Raw genomic sequence first — 20417 nt, 5'->3', positions numbered from 1 at the left:
AGGCTCTAAGCTCTAGGCTCTAGGCTTTAGGGATGCCGCTTAGGGGCATCTCTCGCAGTCAGTCGCAGCGAGTTGGTTGAACCTTTCGCCTATCGTGGCCTAGAACGTGACACCTAAGGAACCCCCAAGCATCGTCCTTTACCTATCCCAGCCAACTCCCCTTATCCCCCAATGCCCCTATGGATTATGCCCTACAGTGATGTCCACGATCCCCCCGGCCGAAGAAGCTGAAACGCCTAGATGCAGGCATTCCTGGTCTACAACTAGCACATGTAGTATTTGTCCAACCGCCCGGCCCGCGGCGCTTTGTCGAACAATCAATGAAGCACTCCTATCCAACCATGCATCAATCGCAATCTGCTCAGGAGATTATTTCTATATCGACTCGGTAGATATCAGCTATATCCCTAGGCGCCGGTCGGTATATCGGCCGAGTCTCGTTAGAGTACTTGGTAGTACTTAGTAGATATCTGTCTCCTGACGAGGCTGAAGGAACTGCAGCGGACCGGAAGACATGCTCACCAATGTTACCGGAGGCAAGCCACAACCATTTCGCATTAGTATGGAATTGAATGCTAGACATACAATCATAAGGATGGACTCTGCATCCCGCTATGCCAGTGAATCCACCCCTTATTCCCGCTCCCTTGGAGGTCGAGAGGGACCAGTCGGCGTCCCGTCCTTCGTAGAAGTCATCAGCTCAGCCGGCAAATAGACAACAGCTCTCTCCCAGATCGCCATCAGTCGTCGACGACCACGTCCCGCGATTACTCCATCACTAACCAGCCAGTTGAGTGAACTGATTCCCCCGACCTCCTAGCCCTCCTAGACCTCCCTCGGGGAGTCAGCTCAATTGCCAGTCCCCTGCACCATTCGTAGGAACTCGCGCACTCGCACTAGCTGTGTGTTGTCATTCATCTCCTTCTGCTCACTGATCACCGCTTGCACCAGGTTGTCCATCAACCCATCCACCTTCTCTTCGTCCGCCCCAGTACACAGGCTCACAATCTTCTTGTACCGCTCCTCCAGTTCCGCGCTCCGCCCCTTGAGCGTCTTGGCCATCTGCTCCAGCTGGCCATTGTGTCGTTGGTAGACTTGCGCTCGCCCGGACAGCACTTCGGCTCGTTCGAGACTGCCCAGGAAATTCAGTTGCTCCTGTGTCAACAACGCCATGTTGCCCGGGTCGATCTCGCCGTCAGGGAACAGCTCTCCCACCAGGGATAGTTGTCCGTCGAGGTCAATTCCTTTGTCGGCTTCTCCCACCATCACGTTATCCCGAACCGTCGTCGACGGATTAGTCGCGCTGAGTTCGGTACGGTATTGGGCCACGGTTTGACGAAGATTCTTAATCTTCTGTTCCAGTTCTTCTTTGGTTCGGACTTTGTCGCGCGCATCTTCGAGTTTCCGTCGCTCTTCCGCCAATGAGTTTCCAGATTCCTTCAAAGCTGCGTTGGTCTTGTCGAGAGTCTCGTTCTTCTCTTTCATCTCCGCCGCAAAGTCGGCCTCGGATTGCGATAAGATTTCACGTATCGCTACCTCACAGTTAGCATTCTCGATCCCAGACCAGCCCGTAGTGTATACTTACATGTCAGCAGTCCTTCCTGGGCCTCTTCAAATGATTTTTGAGGCGACCCGTTCGCCGTCACATTGGAATCGAACATCTGCATGCTTTGATCTGCCACCTGACCGTTGACATTGGTGACCCCGACTCCAAAATCCACGGGCGCCAGACCACCGCGGTTCGTGATGTTAGGGTCGGCGCCGACCTCGATCAGTTGATCGATAATGGTAGTCGTGCTGGTTCGTGCCGCGAGATTGAGGGCCGTATCACCGGCCTTGTCCTGGGCATTGACAATGTTGTCCATGAAACTTCCCAAAGTCAAGGCATAGTTTTGTGCCTGGCTGTGGACCCCGTTCACCCCATCAAACGACATGGATGCCGCATGAGACGGCGTGGGCCCCTGTTGGATGACATATTCGAGCAGTGATTCCAGGTAGTACTTGCCCACGGCTGCTCTTCCTTTCATGGCCGACGACACGGCGATGTGGTGCAGCAGCGTCCGACCGCGTCGGTCTCTGACCTCGATACTGGGCCCGAGAAGCTGCAGAAGAGCCGGGAAGCTGTTGTGGTCGAGGTTGTTTCGTGCTTGACAGGCCGCGATCAATGCCGTCTCTCCGCCACTGTTGGCCCGTCGCATGTTGAAGCCTTTCTCCAGCAATTTGCGCACCAGAGGGATCCGTGCCAGCGTGGCGGCCCAGTGCAACGCCGTGTTGCAGGAGCCGTCAATGGGTAGCTCGAACTCGTCTCCGCTGAGGCGAAGGAATGCTGGGTGGTCATCAAAGTCGGTTCGGCTGGGGTCGATGAAGAGATCGAGCAAGAGTTCCTTCTTCTGTTCCTCCAGTGGTCCTGAAGGGTGGGGAAGAGGTTCGAGTCCATAAAAGAGTGTATCTGGCGGCGCGATCGATTGGCTTGCCTGGGAGAAGAACGAAGCGTTCGGTTCGGTGGAAGTGCCATCGGGAAGTGCCATCTCCATAGGGGCATCGTAAGGACCACCGAGGAAGGACGACTGCGGCGATGGTCGAATGCGTTTTCGTGGAGGTTCCTGAACATCGGTGTTTCCGAAGTCCGCAAAGCTTGCTCCCTGGCTCATGATCCCACCGTTCGTCCCGAAACTATCTTGCGAGGTCATGCTGTGCATACTCTGTTGGCTGGCTCCTTGTCCATACATGGGATCCTGGCTATAGTTGAAGGACTGAGATTGTCGCCGTGGTCCCATGGACCGTCGCCCGTCCATCTGACTGGGTGAATCTAGGCGCGTTCTGTTCAAGGCGTGGATGGCATTGGCGGCTGTGCTGGACATGTTCTTGAAGAACGTGCCTCCCGACGACTGTGCAACTGGCCGACCATCACCGCCGTACAGTCTCTTGCGTTGGGCGGCCATGGCCTGTTCTTTGGTGGGCGTTTCCATCCCTTGGCTCATACCGGTCATTCCATCAGAGCCGATATCGTACTCAAACAGTGGCAGTAGAAGATGCTCTACCCCGTACTGTCTGGCAAACTCGCGGCCACGCTGATAGTTGACCCAGGTACCTTGGTACTTGCCATAACCACCCTGAACCTTTTCATGTTCTCCGGTGATTTCTTTCTCCAGCACTTTTGTTCTCTTGCCCTTGTCTACCCCAGCGACCTTCAATATCTGTGTCGCATTCAACCACGAGTCGGCCCGGCGTCGCATGACGGCAACTCCGTTGACCTCCATTTCAAAGACAGACACATTAGAGTAGACGGCCTATGACTCTATTAGCAAGCTTGTTTCTGTTAGATGCACAGACAGAGGAACTCACAGTGTATATCTGCGGTTTTGCCCCATTTCCGTAAAAGTTTGGCAAGTTCGGCTGTGCATAGGCATTCGGATCTTGATACCCAACAAAGCCGCTGGGAGCAGCCATCATGCCTCCGTTAGCCATGGGTGGGCCACCGTTCATATTGTACGCCATGGATTGCTGCTGCGACTGCGACTGGTGCTGCTGGTGTTGTTGTTGTTGCTGCTCCGCAACATGTCGAGTAGGTGGTGGGGTCGGCGCAGGAGTTGAAGCTACTGAGTGAGCATCGTAAGTGTTTAGTGACGAAGGTACTTGAGAGAACGAGGCGTTTATCGAGTTTGAGTGGCCATGTCGTGGAAATGCCGGGGGTGCTTGTGTATAGACTCCGGTCTCTATGCCGCCCGACGCCATGATGGTTTCTGAATATTTGTCCACGGAAAGGAAAGTAGAGACGACCAGTTTGTGCGATTAAGGAAAGTGTATCCCGAGCCAGGACATGGTCAGGCGCAATGGCGCGGATCGGTGTGGAAGAGGATCAGGGGAAAGAAACCATGTAGTTTCTCCCGATATTTCAACAGGCCCGAAGCTCTTTAGCGGCGACAATCTTCCAGGATAAGACCACTGTGAAAGCGACACGGAATGAATGCGGCCAGAGGTGAATGCCGTCAAGTGTTGTCTGTTAGGAGAGGGAGGTGCACGGCCGAGGATGGTTTGTTCGATATCGCCAAAACTGATTAGGGAAGTTGAACGGCAGAGGTGAGGATGGACAATGATAGGGCTGGCCGGGGTTCTGGCGCGGATTTGGCTCGATCTTGACAAAGACACTGTCGGTGCGATGCGATCAGACGTTGTATTGTTTGGTAAAGGATAATGGCCTGCAGGTGTTCAACAATAGTAGTAGCCCTCCTCGACCAGAGTGTTTGTAGGGTACCTTAGGGGTGTGGAACAGTGCAAATTGATTCGATGGTTAGTTGATCACGTCGTGTCGTGCCGTGGGAAAGCGAGGAACGTGCCAGTTGAGCCAGAGAGCGAGAGCGAGAAGCGGGGACGCAGGCGCAGGCGCAGGCAGGACACGCAGGACAGACACGCCGCAGCGCAGTCACTCACTAACTTCTGTCCTTGTCGCGTCTTTGCCTCTTAACTAGTAATTCTCGTCACTAGCGCGTTTCCCGCCCGGATTTAGGCGACTAGAAACGTTCAACCACTAAACTGAATTAATTGTTCTTCAAGTGACTGCGAACCTGTGAATCTCAACCCTTGGTGCAATCCCCATACACCAGCACACTGCAAGTGTACACTAGGTATCAGGTATACCACACACTGCAACATCCTACTGCACCGTCTCTTCTGCAACTCACGGCGCTGGACATGGAATGACCACAAACCCTATCCATTTGTATCGCGCCCTCCTCAGGGAATGCACCTACCTTCCCCTCCCACGATGTCGCTCGTTCATGAAGTCCTATGTCACCGAGTCCTTCCGACGATGGCTGCCCAAGTACACGGTCGGTCGAACGAACACAGGCAGGGAGATTGACTTCCCGAAGCAAGTCCAGCTCCTGCATCGCGGGCGAAAGGCGCTCTCCACTCTGCACCGGGCCAACGAAGGACACCTGGGACCACTGGAGAAGGTCTTGCGTCTGACCTACGGCCGCACCGGTCCACGGCGGCATCAATTGCTCAACAAGTTCCTGGCTGCCCCTCCTCCGCTGAAGGGTGTAAATGAGGCATCCTGCGTGGACTTATCACCGTCCACCACCGACGGCGACGGCGACGGCGACAATGTCACCAAGTACTCAAGAGCATGGGAACCGCCGCTTCAGATGCAAGCCCTGCTTGCCAGCCAAGCCGAACAGCAACATCAGTTTGGGCGGGCGGGTACAAACCTGAAGGTCAAGGTGCGCTTCTCACCGCCCGAAAAGACGACCTGGGGCAATCCACTGCCTGAGAGGAGATACAAGAATCTGAAGCACGAGTGGTATCTGCAGAACCTCAAGGCTGTGCTGCCCCCTCTTCCCGAACCGGAGTACAGGGAGGTGTACAATCTGACGACGGGCGCCTCCAAATTCCCGGCTCTCAAACCCCGACGGCCCAGAGCTTCGGTGGCCCCGGACGTGGAACAGCGACAGGCGGCCGAGAAACAATCGACGTTGATTCTCAGCGGCCCTCAACCGGGGCCTCGGGCCAAGGATGCCGTCAACGGCCGCCCGCATAAGTTGAGGATTCGCTTACTGCGCCGCATCCTAGCACGCTCCGTGCTGAAGCAAACACCTTTGGCGAGGATCGCCCAATTGGAGAAGGTAAAGAGAGGAATTGTCTTCAAGTGGGATGATGGGCATTGGCAGGATCAAGTCTCGCGCAACATGCCCAAGGAGTCAAGCCAAAAACAAATTGACATGCTGTTTGGCTAACTCTCCACGGTACCGGACCACAACGTTCAGCTACAGAATATGACCGACAAGCTATGCGTCTTGATTGTGAAATTGAGAGTCTCTGCTCATCTTGATGGTGAACGCTATAGGGGTATTGTCATTGATCCAATCCACGCCCAAACTCCTTCCTCTTTCTTCAACGAGCCTTGATCCCGTGATCTTGAGCCCGTAAATGCCCATAACCAGGCGCCAGGCCACGCCGTCAAATACCGGCCAATCCTAACCGTCCGTCGCCATGCTGAAATCAAAACAAAGGTCGTCAGTCGTCAGTCGTCACATTCGTTGGCTGATCACGAAGCCCCTCCAAGCATGGCACTCAGTGCAATGTACCATGTTCGAGTAGCTCCTCCATCAATCCAACTCATGTCGAAGTCTGACTGGGTGAAGAAGTTGTATGCTGCTGTCGGGTTAACTATCGCCAGATTTGCATATACAATACCTGAGAGTTGTCAGTGCCTATCCCACAATCGTTCCCAGGCAGGGGAGTTACCTTTCCAGCCTCCTGTAATGTCAGACGCTTGTCTCACCGCACCATCTGCAAAGTAGGTCGCCCACTCTTCCTCCACGAATTGCTCTGTTCATGTGTTAGCCGAACCCATCCTTAGTAGACGGCGGTGCAATCAACTTACGTGTCCGGGTCAACGTCGAGAAAGGCATGATAGGGATCATGTGAATGCTGCAAAAGTCAGTAGTTGAAGAGAGATCCAATGTGCTGTCAACGAACCCTTGAATGTAGCTGAAATCGGTGCCAAAGTAAGTGGTATGATCGGCCTTGTTTTCAAACAGAATCCCCGTCACTTTGTTGCCAATGAAACCGGCTGGTTGATTGACATTGTCCGAGGTCATCAGGAAATAACTCTGCAAACTGCGTGCAAGAACAGACAGCATCAGATTGCCCCGGGCTTCCATCGAGGCATCGCCAATGGTTTTGCCCCACATCTTGAGACCATAAGCGAACATGGCATCTTCAGATGACGATTCTTCATCCTTGCCGTCGCCGGACTCGAAAAGACCTTTCGCCCAGGAATGACCATGATACCAATCAAAGGACCGAAACACCGGGAAGTATTGATCAAGCGAGCTGGGATTGGACACATCCCGGGCCAGGGCATTGACATAATCCTTGTGCGCATCGAGCCAGGTAGGATCGAGATAACCGATGATGGCGGCCGCGTGCAGGAAGTAGCCATAGTGGAAATGATGGTCGTTGTAGTACGAGTTTCCAAAGTCCACGCCCGAGTCTCCCGTAACGTAGCTTGCTGACGACACCATGCCTTTCCAGTCGGTATCGTAGACCAGAGGATATTCTTGCTGGTTGGCAGAGAAGACTTCAAAGCAACTCTCGAGTTCAAGCAGAGCCGATTTGGCCAGGTCCTGCTGGCCGGCGAGGTCGTGCATGGTATACACAAGCGTCGCGAACTTGCTGAGAGCCTTTCCGCTGTAGTACATACTGTCGAGATTGGTCTGGGCAGACATGTTTTGAGAGGCTTCTGTGGCAGCCACGCTCTGGATGGCCGAAATGGCTGCTGAAGACAACGCGACCAAATTCTCGGTGGAAGTGCCAGGTCTCCAAGGGGCAAAGTCGAGAGTGGTTGGCAGTTCTGCCTCTTCCAATACCCAGTAATCCGCGACCACTGCAGTGGCATTGCCTTTGGTGGTGGTACTCAGTCGCAGGTCTGTGATGGCTGCCTGGGTGATGGCGTCGAATGAGTCAACATGATGAGGCAGAGCGAACATCAAGAGGGTGGCATTGCTGGAGTATGCGCCGCCCTTGCTCCACGACAGACTATATTGAGCTGCAGCTCCGTGTGCGTACCCGGCGATATGTCCCGCTGTCGGATAGGCGCCAACCGCACTGTCGTAAATTGATTCCAGGCTTGCATCAGGGAGCTTTGCGATTTGAATGTCACCATACCAGTTCGAAATCCCCTGGAGCAGGGTGCTGGACACGAGCTGGAAGTTTGGAGAGCCGCCCGTCGTTGGGATTGCATATATGAGCCAAACCTTCCCGTCTTCCAGGGTGGCCCTGTATTTGTAAATGCCAGGCTTGGGTTCCCCAGCGGCCGCGACATTCCGGAAGAAGACACTGCTCTGCAACGCGGGTTGCAGATTGGTGTATCGACCAGTAACAAAGCCCATTCCCTGAACCACGGGCATAGTGAGCATGGAAGAGGAGCCTGCCGAGGGTTGAAGATGGATATTGGCAGAGAATTCCAGTAAGGAATCGGACGTCATCACGGTGCTTGATCCAAACTCGCTCGCAGACATGATAAGTGATTGAATGCCCAGCGGGTTGATATAGTACGAGTAGGGCGAATTGGGAATGGCGCTATTTGCTGGACCAAAAACCTTCTGACTGTCGTCAATGTGAGCGATAGCCATTCCCCAGCTCTGAGCATTGCCACTGCCCTTGCTCCAAGTTAGGGAATAGGGCATGACGAAGCTGGGGTTCCCTTGTGTGCCCAAAACGAAATTCTGGTAGAATTTATTGGTCTCCAAGGGTTCCGTGGTGTTGCTGATACCTAGCCGGGGCACTGGATGGCCGCTTCGTTGCTCAATATTGGACGGAGGTTGCCCAAGTGCGATAGGCTGAAACATGTCTTGACCATAACAACCCATACTCAGCAGGCAAGTGGAGGTGGCAGTGGGCAGATTCGTCAGAGAACCGTCGGTAGTGATTGTTGTTGCCGCAGTGGAGGTGACGGTTAAAGACCCGGAGAGAGTGGTTTCGACCAACGCACTTCCCGTGGTTGTCATAACCGTGGTCCCGGCAGACGAAGTAGTGAAGACCGTTCCATTCGATGAAATGGTCGTGTTGACCACCGTGACAGCCGTGACCACAGCGGTCGTCGCGACAGGTACCGTGGTGATAGTGTGTGTTACGAGCACCGTCTCCCAGGTGGTCAGTGGCAGTGTTATAGTTTCAGTCACAGTACTCCGGGAGCTCGTCGCCGTTGCGTTACCAAAGGGAACAGTACTACCAAGAGGCAGCAAAGTCGCCGAGGATACAGTCGGCACGCTCGTTGGGAATGGCTGGACGGGAGGATTTCCACCGGTCTCCAACGAAGTGATGAGTGACTGAATCTATCAGTAATTGGCTTCCCAATTAGCGGAGGATGACTTACCCCGGTTGTGTCTGGCTCGCTTTGGCTCGCAGAGGTCACCGTCGGGTCCTGCGAGGATGACCAACGCGTCACAGTGACCGTCTGAATACTCAGATGGGGGTCCACGAAAGTGATAGTAGAAATGTATGTTGGGGAGTCTGTACTGTCCGTAGCCACTCCATTGCTTGCGTCCGAAGTGCTCGTGGGAGTTTCGCTGGGTGTTGCAATGCTCTCATAAGACAAGGACGAGGAGGCTCCTGCAGTCGGGGCCGTCGACCTCGGCACCCAGTTCCATTTGATCAGAGTGTTGGTGAAAGGATCTCCATCAGGATACGATGTTGACCAGGGAGGTCCGTCCGTGAAGACGGAACCATGAGCGCCTAGAGTGAGGAACACTGAGGTTAGTGACTAGCCGTGAGAAGGACCACCTTGGTTGTGCCCTCAGCAATCCGGATAGATGGGGTTTAAACTTACTGTATTTCAGAGGGGCTGGTAAAGCTCCGACGAGGAATGCCTGTGAAGCTGTTAGCAAGATCGGTGTCCATCGTGTCTGCATGATAGTAAGTATGAGAAAGGAATTGTAGATTGGCACTTAGCCAATCAGACGAGAGAAGGGGATTGGAGAATGTTTCAAGGGATGAGATTGAAAAGATCCCTTTGGGCTGGGCCCCTTGCAGTTGATTCTTGAATGGGTTGTGGTTTTCACAGGATCAAGGTATCGAGAGTATGAGGAGCAGGATAGAGAGACGGAGGATAGAGAGACGGAGATGTTTTTGGAGTAGCAATCCTGAGGAGCTTCCGCGATGCTTGAAGGTTGCTGATGGCAGATTTTGAATCAAACTTCATGGAGACTGATGATGATACTGGAGAGTATCAAGCGACAACAGACTTCCAAATCGAGATAGCGTGCAGGGCAGAGAGGAGCCTGCAACAGGGCCATCATCAAGCATAGTACCATACCAGAGCGAGACCAGCGGGCTTTGGCGCGAACATGCACGGCGAGTAGCGTGATCCGTGTGTCTGTCGGCCGGAGGCTCGAGCTTGAAGAAAGCAGCGTGGCAGAGGGACGATGGGAGAAACACGAGGAGCGCGGCTATGAATATGAATCCAAAAGGATAGCTCAGGGGCTTAGGGATGATGCTGATGGCATTCAGGAGGAATAACGATAGCGAGAGGAGAAGACGATGAAGGATATTCGGTGTCGAGATCGAGCAAGGAGAATGAACCAGGAGAGTCGAAGGCATTCACATTGTGGTCGATGTGCCCGAACATGTCGTCCATCGCGCCTCCCTGTGATGCGCTTTCTTCTCTCTTGATGACGAGTTCCCTACCTCTTCCTCCCTGAGCATTTTCGCCGCTTCCATCTTCTGTGGTTGCATTGAAGGAACAGCCAGGTACAATTGGCATAGTAGGCAGGTCCGACAATTGGCGAGAAAGAAGATGTGGTGTAGCGCCTGGAACTGCCGGCGATGGCGATGGCGAGGGCAGTGGCAGTGGCAGCAAGTGTCCCCTGCGCCTGTCACCCGGTCCACGTCAATCCGTCGCATTGGCAACGTGAAGAACCAGACTTCGTCGACGAAAGGGCCCTTGAGGCCACGCAGGCGATTGTGCCGGTCGTTGCGTGACGGAAAAGAGTGAAGAGAATTAACTACTCTGTTCTGGAGGAAGATGGATCTGATGATGAGTTCGTTGGATGAGGTGAGAGGTATCTATAATCTTGGAGTGTGGTTGGTGGCTGTTTGCTACCAACTACTACTACGTACTAATGTTGTTTACGAGACCAATCCTATCGTCGATTCAACACGTCAACTTCATCTCATCTCTTCTCTATACTCTTTCCTCGATACCTCTCGCCACGCGAGTTTGACGTACCATCTGCTCCCGTCGTTCACGCAAAACCTCCTGCTTGTATCGCCGTCGTTGAATATGCGGCATCCAGCAATAGTAAAAAACAATGCGAGATTCGGATCGTTACGCAAGAAGAGGGATAGTTTGGGGCTTGAGAGATCTAGAACTGAGGAGAAACAATTCACAAGCTCAGCTCAGCTTGCTCATGAGTAATAACATTGGTCAACCGGCAAGGCTGTGAGTTGACCAAACCACCACTGGCACACATATCACTCCATCGACGCCCAGACCATCACTCTGCATGCTCAGTGGTGCTCGGTGAAGCACAGGAATACTGTCATTCTACACCAACGGTCGGGCCATGGGCCGGATGATGCCCTGTTTCATCAGGACGCGTGGCTTGGTTCCATCCTGGAACGTGCTCTTCGTGGTCCATTCCGGGCCGAGAGGAAGGCGGAGCGACCTCTCGTACTGCTGCCGTGTCTCGAAGGGATGAGGCAGCTCGCTGGCCAGATACTTGCTGTTCTTCTTTACCTTCTTCTCGTTGATGATGACGCGCTCCAACCTGGCATCTTGTCGCTTGTCTTCTGCCACTCCTTTGATCGTGGTCAAGAAGCGGCCCTTGGCCCTCTTCTGAGCCTTTTTACTGACACCCTCGCCGGCCCAACTTCCCCAACCGGGAAGACTGTTGTCAACAACGTGGTCACCCTCTTCCTCCACAGTCTCCTTTTTCTCCTTGGCAAAGTCCTTCTCAACTTCGTCGGGACCGGCGAAGATGGCCCGAGCAAGGGCAGACTTGGTGTCTTGCTCGTCTTCAGACTCTGACGGGCTGGTATAATCATGAAGCTCATGTTCGACCACCCTAGGGCCCCTTTTCGGCAGCTTGCCCGGGGCAGTGGTAGCGGTCGTTTCTGAGGTTGTCTTGTTGGGACCCTTCAACTGAGGTTTCTTATTCTGTGCCTGCGTGTCAGTGCTCGGCCTTGGTGGTTGTGTCGGTTCATTGTTGGCAAATGTCGCCTTGGGAGGTGCGTGGTCGACACCTGAGCGTTGGGCTCCAGCAGGCTCATCCACCATGTCGAGCTCAGTATCCGACTCGCGCTCTTCGAACTCGCTTTTCTGAATGGGTACTTGATGCGCCGGCTCTCCCTTTGTTGCTTGCAGACCAAACTTTTGACGCCCCGCGGGTTCGTCATCCTCAGATTCCCCTTCTTCCAGGTAGTCGCCCTGTTCGTCTCGCAGACTGCGCCTGAGGCTCTTGACTTCTTCGTCATTGGCAGCCTTCCTGGCCGCCTCTGCCTTCTTCATGAAAGCCATTGAGTTGAGGCGTGTCTCGGTGGTGTCAGGCTCATCACGGTCAACGTTGTCAAGCTTGTTCTGTACCCACTCCCTTTCATCGTCCGTCCCTGAGAATTGATCGGAATCCTCTGACTCCGACTCTGACTCATCGGGATCACCGTTGACTTTGCCCTCGATTCGCCTGCGAAGTTCTTCGTCTCGCCGGGCAAGATCGGTCACCCCGTGTCTGGCACCCTCGTCCCATGCAGCCCTTCCTGTAGCCTTGATGCTTTTGGCCCATTTGCTCTCTCTGTGCCGTGCCCCCATGCGCTCTTCCGCTCGACGACGATCGTTCCGCTCTCGTTCTTCGTCCGAGTCGATCATACCCTGTGCTTCCAGCAGAGTCCTGTTCTCAAGGGTTGCCTTTTCACGTTCCTTACGGTGAACGCGACGATATGCCTTGCTCTTGATCTTCTTGATCCGTCGTGCTCGTATCTCCTCCCGGAACATTAGCTCGCGGGCTCGGCGAAGTTCTGCCCTCCTTGCCTGAACTTCTTCCAATGGAATTTGTTTCTCCTGAAGCTCTTCGTAAGCTTGCTCTTGGTCATCGAGAGAACGATTCTCCTTGGACAGCATTCCACTTTCGACCATGATGGACTGAATCGTGGACTCTAGAGAAGTCATCGGCTGTGCCTGAGTTGTTGGACCGAGTTTTTTACGGCCCGGTGCGGCGGCCGCAGCAGGGTCCACAAGTGGAAAAGAGAGGTGTTCTGCTCGTCGATTTTGCTTCACCGTTTCGATCCATTTACCTAGCTCCTTTTTGCTCTCTTCGTACGCAGCCTCTCGGTCAAGACGATCTTGTTGTCTCTTGGCCAAAGGAGGCGCAAGTTTCCCTGGTACGCCGCCTTTGTAAGCCTCGTGCCCTTTCTCTTCATTGTTCTGTAGGACCTTGAGAGATTGTCGCTGACGGGGATCTTTGATGTACTGAAGCAGGTCGGACGCTGAGATTTTGGTCGAGTTCAGACCGAACTGAGACGGCTTGTCAGGCAAGCTCTTGTAGTCCTGTCGCCTGCGCGTTTTCGCCTCCCGGCTATTGGAAAGCCCTTCGACAAAATTCTGTAGTCTCGAATGATCACCCTCATCGTCGGAGATCGACAATTCCGATTCTGCATCATCTTCGATTTCAGAGATATCCTCCTCACCGGAGGTGGGATTCGAGCCTTCATCAGCCTCATCCTCGTCGGTATCGCTTCCTCCTGGTCTTCGACGTTTCTGCTGCTTCTTCTTTGTCTTCTTCTTGGCAGCCTCCTGTTCATCCTCGTCGTCCATGTCCCACGCCGTAGCCAAGTCAACACCTTCCTCCCCGAAATCATCGTCAAGTTCATCTTCATCATCATCTGTACGCCCCTCGGCGGAGCTCTCATCCAGATCAAGGTCCTTTGAAGCTCGATGCTTCTTCGTCACGACGGGGATATCGGCGCTTCCACGGAACGTGAAATCTGCAAACCGCTCTTCGTCACTTTCGCCAAAGGCCTCCTCGCTGTCAATGTCGCTGTCGTCGTCATCGTCGTCCACCCCCACGTGCCACCGTTCCCCATCTGGGTCTGAACCCTCTTCTGCAGAATCATCTTCCTCGATCTTTCTTCTCTTCGACGACCGTTCATCATCAGCGTCCTCATGGCCTCGTGGGTGGTCATCGTCATCGTCATCGATCGTTCCGAGACGGTGTTGCGGAATCTTGAACTCGTCTGGATTTTCCTGCTCCGCAATTTCCAGGGCGTTGAGCCTGCGGTTGTTGGAGGCTCTTTTCTTCGACGGCTTCTTTGGCTTGACGACCTGCACTGGCCTTCCATGAGCCTGACGCGGCATCGTGACTTTGCGCAATATGGCAATGTCTGGATGGCAATGGATGTACGACCGCAGTGACTGTCTAACAGTAGAGAGGCACAAGCGGACGCAGGAAAATGTCTCTCGGAGATAATAAATTTCGTTCACGGAGATAAATATCTTGGCGCTCTAGTCTGTTTTTCCACTTGTAGATTAACTCAGCCTTGTATGCCCCTTGAACCAGCCGAGGCTCTGCAACTACCTACACATATATTTCTTCGCCATATTTACATATCCTGATAATACTGGCATCTCTCCACTTGGGGACTAGCTCTTGATTGTATTACGCTGCTTTCATAGTAGCTGAAACACTTATCTACATGGTCAAGACAGGAGATGCTACTCGACAGTATTCGCCAACGCATGACGGTGAGACCTATAGTTGAAAGGATGAAGCTCCTCAGCGGGCAAGCCCATCTGTGCGATCTACAAGATTCATGGTGTCATCGATATCAATAGAGCTGGTAAACAGTCGGTGTGAGCCAGACACAAGAAGTTCATCACTGGTGAAGGATCCAACACGCAATTGCAGCAAGGCTCTGTGAGCAGGTTCATCAAATAGCATTTTCCAGAGTACAAAAATACATAGTGCTGTATCCCTAACCAAGGCAGTCAAACCCACTTAACAAGACTCACTTGATATCTCATTGAAGAGGCAAACATGTTGCCAGTAGAGAGTGTGCCGCTCCAGTCAGCTAACACTCCTCTTCACACATCCCCCTAAGAGCTGTACATATCATCCGTCTCGGACTCGGAAGTATATCCGGATTCAGTCTCGGCAGTTGTGTCATACTCGAGCTGGGGCTCACCGTAGATCTGTCTCGGCGGGGTCCGTACAGCTTGATGATTTGGGGAACTCTGCGAGGATGGTAGATTAGTATTGGCGGCTGAGGCAGCAGCTGTGGCATGGTAGTGATGGTGGCCTTGATAGGCGAACTCGGCAGGCGCCAATAACAACGAGTTCGAGGAATGAGACTCACCGTTTGCGTCTGCAGCAGTATTGTTCTCCAGGGCCTGAACGCCCTGAATTGAGACAACGATGCTTCGTAACCGAGCAATCTCCGCGTCGCGCTCACGCAGCGCTTCCCATGCTCTCAACAGCTCCGGCTCCAGAACCTGAGTTGTCTTGAATTGGTACTCTGCCGCGATCCGTTCCAAGGCCTTGTTCTCCAGGGTCAAAGCCTGCAAGTCCGTGGCCGCACGGTCGACAGCGTAGCGCAACCCGCGGATCGCTGGGAGTGCGTTTTGGGCGGCGAACAAGCCACGCTCCGTATGCCGTAGGTGTTGCTCACTGGTCATGCTGCTGGGCAGAGACCAGTTGCCGGCCAATGCGCCCGGTTGCACCGGTTGATAGCCCTCAGGGTCATTGATGTTGAAGGCTTCAGGCTGCTGAAGCTCTGTCATGATGGTCTCTGGCTGAAGTTGTGACGGTGTTGCTTGCTGTACTTCAGGCAGTCGATTGTCAGCCTGAAGCTCCCATTGCTGCGGGCCAACCTGGACCAGATGTTTGCCGTCACTGCTCGAAAATTCGTCAGACTCGAAGTCGGACCAACGACGCTGAGACTCATGTCGGAGCTCCCATTGCTTCGAGGTAGCGCGCACGAGACGCTTGCTACCCATGCTAGAAAATTCGTCCGAGTCAAAGTCGGACCAGCGGCCCGCTGGTGACGGCTTCGCGCTAGCAACAACAGGAGCGTCTTGTTGTGGGCTCCCTGCTGCACGTGCTGGAGCTGGTCGCTCGACGAAGGGATCAGGTAGGATGCTCGAATCTCCAACCACGAAACTGTCCCCCGGAGTTGAGGGTGTACGATGGCTCCACGAGGCTGAAGATCTACCACCGGCGCTGGAAAAAGACAGCTTTGGTGCAGATGCAACGTCTGGGTTAGGAGTCGCTGGTGGATCCGAGTCGTCATTGCCTGTCTGTACTGGTCCAAAGATCTGGGCATTGACATCGTCTGATACACTGGGTTTGGATTCATGCTTGGAGACCTGCCGAAGGGAAGAACCAATGTGAATAGACCGACATCGGAGAGTGCGTGCTGATTGACCGACCACCGACGTGGCGGGCTCAGCGTCGGGAAGGCGAGGTTGACTCATCGCCGTCAGTGGGGAGTCGATGGGCCATAGCGCAAAGTTGTCTGCAGCCCGTCGTTCTCCAAGCACCGTGTATTCTCTATAGTATAGACCTGGTCCTGAAGTGGCGCCACCCTCGTTCCCGTTAGGAGCAAAGGGAGAAGAAGCACCCGAGTCAGTCGAAGAAACGTCGGCAATGCTTGAGCCGTCGCTGTAGTTTGTGCTGACGTATCGCAAGATCGACTGTCTCAAAGGTTGGACGGCGGTGGGGTGAGGACCAGTTGTGCGAGGCTCGGGCATTGGAATGGCGGCGTCAGCACCTGAGTTGTCTATTGATGCGGTGTCCTGCACCACACCTGGGCGAGGGGTAGCAGTGCGAGCTCGCGCGTTCTGGCGGTGGAGTAAGTGCGAGGCTGTGGCGCTGACCTTTCTGAAAGCAGAGGTCACCTTCGCCCTGGAACGACTGAGGAGATTCTTAGACACGTCCATCTCGAGAGTCAGTCTGCTTACCTGATGAAGAAAGCGAGGCTGAAGAGTTGTTCAATGGATTGAAGTTGCAGTTGGCTCTTTAGAGTTTGTCTGACTCGTTGCTCTCCTGGATTGCTGATTGAATTGTTTGCTGGTCAATGTACTAGAAGGACGGCAGGACACTGTATATGATGAGAAAGAAAAGAGAAGAGCAAATCTAGCAGAGTAACTGCAGATATTTCAAGTCATCAGATCCCCGCCGGTGAAGCAGTTCAGACTTCGGTCGCCGTGGCAGTCGCCCCAACGATACCTTCACAAGATACACCAGGCAGAAGCGCAGTGTGCAAACTGCCTTCAGGTGTTGTCAAGCCATGTCTCGGGCAGATTGAGCATACCGCCCAGGGGATGAGAATATATACCGTAGCTGTGCAGCAGTCTTGTTTGAAGCAATGGCTTTTGGGGTTGATACAGGACCGGCCAAACAGGGAAAACCCCTCCGTTTCCTCCTTATACGTGAACCTACCATCATGATAAGCTCCAAAGACGTGCGATAGCAGATGTACCAGGTGCGACGCCGGAGCAAGGCATCTGCGGAAGATACCTAAACTGTACCAAACTCTGAGACAAGGCTACAGCGATCAAAGAGGTTGTGAAGAGCAACAAGGGTTGGCAGCGTAGTGCTCTCTTTGTCCCCTAACGCACCCACCGAGACTGTGGAGAGAGTTGGAAACAAAGGAAACAAAGCAACGTCTTAGCAGGTGCCTGTGCTCCTGGACTGGTGTCGACAAGAGTAGAGAAGTACGGCATTAGTGCATGCTTTCTGACTGGCCGCCTGACCAAAGGCAGTGCATGTGGCAGCATTGAGGCGGTAGCAACAATGGTAGCAGGAAGACAAGTCACAGCGAAGCACAAGACAATGAAGATAGGAGAAGAGAGGAGAGTATGAAGAGCTATTCTATTTAGGGCTTAGCCCAGCCTTCTACTGACGGCCATATGGCCTCCAGCCAAATTTTGGCACGTGATCTCGCCAGAGTTTCCAAATTCGTTCCCACCCGCATTTACCTGCTTGTCTGGGACGTGCTCCACCGTATACTGCTTAGTCATGTTCGAGACCTGCTGTGCTGATTGAAGATGAAGTGAAGAGTGAGACAATGGAGTTCAATCACTGAACGTCGCGACACCGATCTTTGCAGAGTTTCAGTCCAAGTCCGCTTCACCTTCTCAACCTTTCCTTGTACCTCGTTTACCCTGGCAGACCCTGGCAGACAGTTTATATTCTTTCACCTAAATCATCAAACCGACTGCCATCACCAACGTTTCTGGCCTGGCTCTAATCACAACGGACATAATTCTCTGCTTCCTCAACGTGTTAACGAAGTGGTCCCACAGCGCATTACGCTGGTGTATTCGATCTAACCTCTCGCGTGACTCTGATCATGTCTGGAGGTAAGGCTAAACCTTCTTCGCGATACTGGTGTTCAGCTGGTTGCGTTCGACATTCGTTTATGTCTCTAACGGGGAATAGATACTCCACGAATTGTACCTCTGACTTGTCATGGTCACTCACGGCCCATAACTCACCTAAGTTTCTCTTCTATGGTGGATGGTGACCAATATTACCTTATCTCCGCCAGCAAAGGTACAATCTTTGTAAGAATTTGGTGGTACCATATGGGTCTGATTCATTTTAGACAACAATCCTATGCTGAGAGATGGCATTACAGGTGACTGGTATGTACGTTGGCTTGCAAACATGAAAACGCAGTTGAAAATTGTCCCAGGATAGGAACCTTCATTGGGCACAAGGGTGCAGTGTGGTCGGCCAGGCTATCTTCAGATGCCAAAATTGCAGCCACTGGCTCAGCAGACTTCTCGGCGTACGATCAATTTCTTGTGTGAGCATGACTAGATGTTAATGGCGAACAGGAGAATCTGGGATCCTCAGACGGGAGAATGTCTACACATCCTCAACCACGACCATATTGTGCGAGCTGTCGCCTTTCCCATCCAGGATAACCCACAATGTGTAGCGACCGGTGGTCAGGACAAGAAGCTGAAGATATTTGACCTTACCCGGGGAGGTAGTGCTGCTTCTCCTGCTCAGGCAAATGGCGGGTCACTCGTCACCCCATCCACCACTTCCGACGGACTCGAGATCGGACCAGGCCAACACGGCGGAAGTGTCAAGTCAATCGTCTGGAATGTTGACTACAACATTCTTACTACTGCGTGCGAGGACAAGACCATACGCTGGTGGGATTTGAGAACTCAAAGCGTTGTTGCCAGCTTCAGAACGGATCGAGATATTGGTTCATGCGAACTCTCCACCAATAGATCGGAGGACAGTGATCCAGGCATCCTCAGTGTGGCCGCTGGACATTCGTGCTTCTTTTTCGACGCTGGAAGACCTGGGGAACTGATCAAGCAGGTCAACTTTGATCATGATGTTGCAAGCGTAGCCATCAACCCTGCCAGTGGCAGATTTGTGACTGGTGGAATCAAAGACACGTGGGTGCGAGTGTGGGATTTCGTCCAGGAGAAGGAATTGGGTAGGGCAATCCCTTCTACGAGCCATGAAATGTGCTAATGCAACCGACAGAGGTTCTCAAGGGTCACCATGGCCCTATCTGGACGACTGCATTCTCCCCTGACGGCAAGCTTTATGCCACTGGAAGCGAAGACGGAACCATCAAACTCTGGAAAGCGTGCAAAGAGGCTTACGGATTGTGGCGCTGAACTTGCAGTGAAGGGCATCACTTTACTACTTCGGCACCCATCACCAGTGTCGAGAGGGGCTTCAAAAGTTCAAACTCAAGCGTAAGCGAGCCGTTGCAGCGGAACTCTGACGCAGTAGACGACGGAAGTCTAGTCGCACGCATCGGCATCGACGACACAAATAAGGCAGGACGGTTAGAGACGACGTGCTCGCCGGACCGAAGTCTGGATGACATAAAGGGGCGCCGCTCATAGGTGGATATGTGCAAGTCCTGCTATTGGTGCTGCAACTCCCTCCTTCTCGCGTACCTGGATCTGAGCGTGCAATCAGCATCCACGAGACAAAATGTCTGATGCAGGGATGAGGAAGCTTGGGGCAGCGGAAGCTGTTGAGCGGCAGCCTGATCAACCCTAGGAGGGATACGGAACAGGCCTGGCACATGCACAAGCACTCGTTGATGAGGCCACACTGACCCCTTTTAAGTACCTAAGCAGTCAAGCCACATCAGGGTCCAAGGAACAAGGCGAGTTCGCAAGGACAACCCGATTGAAGGGAAAAAATAGACCTGACTCCTTGACATGTGTGTAGCAGCTGGGGGGAGAACGGAAGAGTAGAACCAGTCAAGTCCTTCTGCAATAATGTTTCCACCTGCAATTGAGAACCGCCGTCGCCCTTGAACTGCGGTGCTAGTAGTAAAGTTCTTTCTGTACCTGCAGTGCCTAAGGAAATAAATACGTAGTACGTATCTTGCTACGTTGGAGTTTCTGACACGTACACAGCAAATAAAATAGTAAACAGTAAATACATGTATGTACCAGGTAGTTTGTTGAACTTGGCAACTTCCCACACCGCCTTTCAATCTCAAGTCTTTACCTTGTCCACTATCTTCATTTATCTGTGATCTGATTGAAGCGACGCGGATCGACTCGACTCGTTTCCTATCTCAGCCCCGGACGACAGATTCCGCATTTACTACCACTACTACTACTTACTACTACTCGCTAAACGAGCTCCCCCGGACGAACACTCACCCCCTCCTCCTCGTCCTCTTTCCTGCTCCGTACTCACTACCTCTTGACTTTCTGCATCGCTCCACTACTGAATCCCAAACTCCGTTCGATTGCTATGATCATGGTCTAGCAACAAGGCCTGCTGTCAACTGGATCTGTCATTCGCTTGTCCTCTCCTTCCGACTTTCACTTGTCACAAGTCGCTACCGCAACACACATTGGCTGCGCTGGGCGCCCACACAACATCGCCTACATTACAACACGCAGAAGCTCGCCCTTA

General features: G+C 53.2%; 6 protein-coding genes across 6 annotated transcripts; 2 read left to right on the top strand and 4 right to left on the bottom strand.

Moving 5' to 3' along the window:
* Nucleotides 1-849: 849 nt before the first annotated feature.
* On the bottom strand, nucleotides 850-3735 carry A1O1_03785 (uncharacterized protein; the record flags this gene model as incomplete). The annotated part of the gene is made up of 3 exons (XM_007724685.1): nucleotides 850-1532; nucleotides 1586-3290; nucleotides 3346-3735. The coding sequence occupies 3 exons, from the start codon at nucleotides 3733-3735 to the stop codon at nucleotides 850-852; spliced, it is 2778 nt and encodes a 925-aa protein (XP_007722875.1).
* Nucleotides 3736-4697: 962 nt separating this feature from the next.
* Nucleotides 4698-5735, top strand: A1O1_03784 (uncharacterized protein; the record flags this gene model as incomplete). The annotated part of the gene is made up of 1 exon (XM_007724684.1): nucleotides 4698-5735. One exon carries the CDS (start codon nucleotides 4698-4700, stop codon nucleotides 5733-5735), a length of 1038 nt encoding a protein of 345 aa, XP_007722874.1.
* A 311-nt stretch (nucleotides 5736-6046) lies between these two features.
* Nucleotides 6047-8192, bottom strand: A1O1_03783 (endo-1,3(4)-beta-glucanase; the record flags this gene model as incomplete). Its single annotated transcript, XM_007724683.1, has 4 exons — nucleotides 6047-6195; nucleotides 6247-6330; nucleotides 6386-6432; nucleotides 6481-8192. 4 exons carry the CDS (start codon nucleotides 8190-8192, stop codon nucleotides 6047-6049), a joined length of 1992 nt encoding a protein of 663 aa, XP_007722873.1.
* Nucleotides 8193-11050: 2858 nt separating this feature from the next.
* A1O1_03782 (uncharacterized protein) lies at nucleotides 11051-13852 on the bottom strand (the record flags this gene model as incomplete). Its single annotated transcript, XM_007724682.1, has 1 exon — nucleotides 11051-13852. The coding sequence occupies one exon, from the start codon at nucleotides 13850-13852 to the stop codon at nucleotides 11051-11053; it is 2802 nt and encodes a 933-aa protein (XP_007722872.1).
* Nucleotides 13853-14590: 738 nt separating this feature from the next.
* A1O1_03781 (uncharacterized protein) lies at nucleotides 14591-16432 on the bottom strand (the record flags this gene model as incomplete). Its single annotated transcript, XM_007724681.1, has 1 exon — nucleotides 14591-16432. One exon carries the CDS (start codon nucleotides 16430-16432, stop codon nucleotides 14591-14593), a length of 1842 nt encoding a protein of 613 aa, XP_007722871.1.
* A 1681-nt stretch (nucleotides 16433-18113) lies between these two features.
* A1O1_03780 (uncharacterized protein) lies at nucleotides 18114-19147 on the top strand (the record flags this gene model as incomplete). Its single annotated transcript, XM_007724680.1, has 4 exons — nucleotides 18114-18142; nucleotides 18193-18288; nucleotides 18338-18960; nucleotides 19011-19147. 4 exons carry the CDS (start codon nucleotides 18114-18116, stop codon nucleotides 19145-19147), a joined length of 885 nt encoding a protein of 294 aa, XP_007722870.1.
* Between the last annotated feature and the right edge of the window lie 1270 nt (nucleotides 19148-20417).

This window comes from Capronia coronata (assembly GCF_000585585.1).
Source record: "Capronia coronata CBS 617.96 chromosome Unknown acBCG-supercont1.3, whole genome shotgun sequence".
NCBI lineage: Eukaryota > Fungi > Ascomycota > Eurotiomycetes > Chaetothyriales > Herpotrichiellaceae > Capronia > Capronia coronata.
The sequence above is the reverse complement of the archived record's forward strand: the minus strand, read 5'-3'. Positions and strand labels throughout refer to the sequence as shown.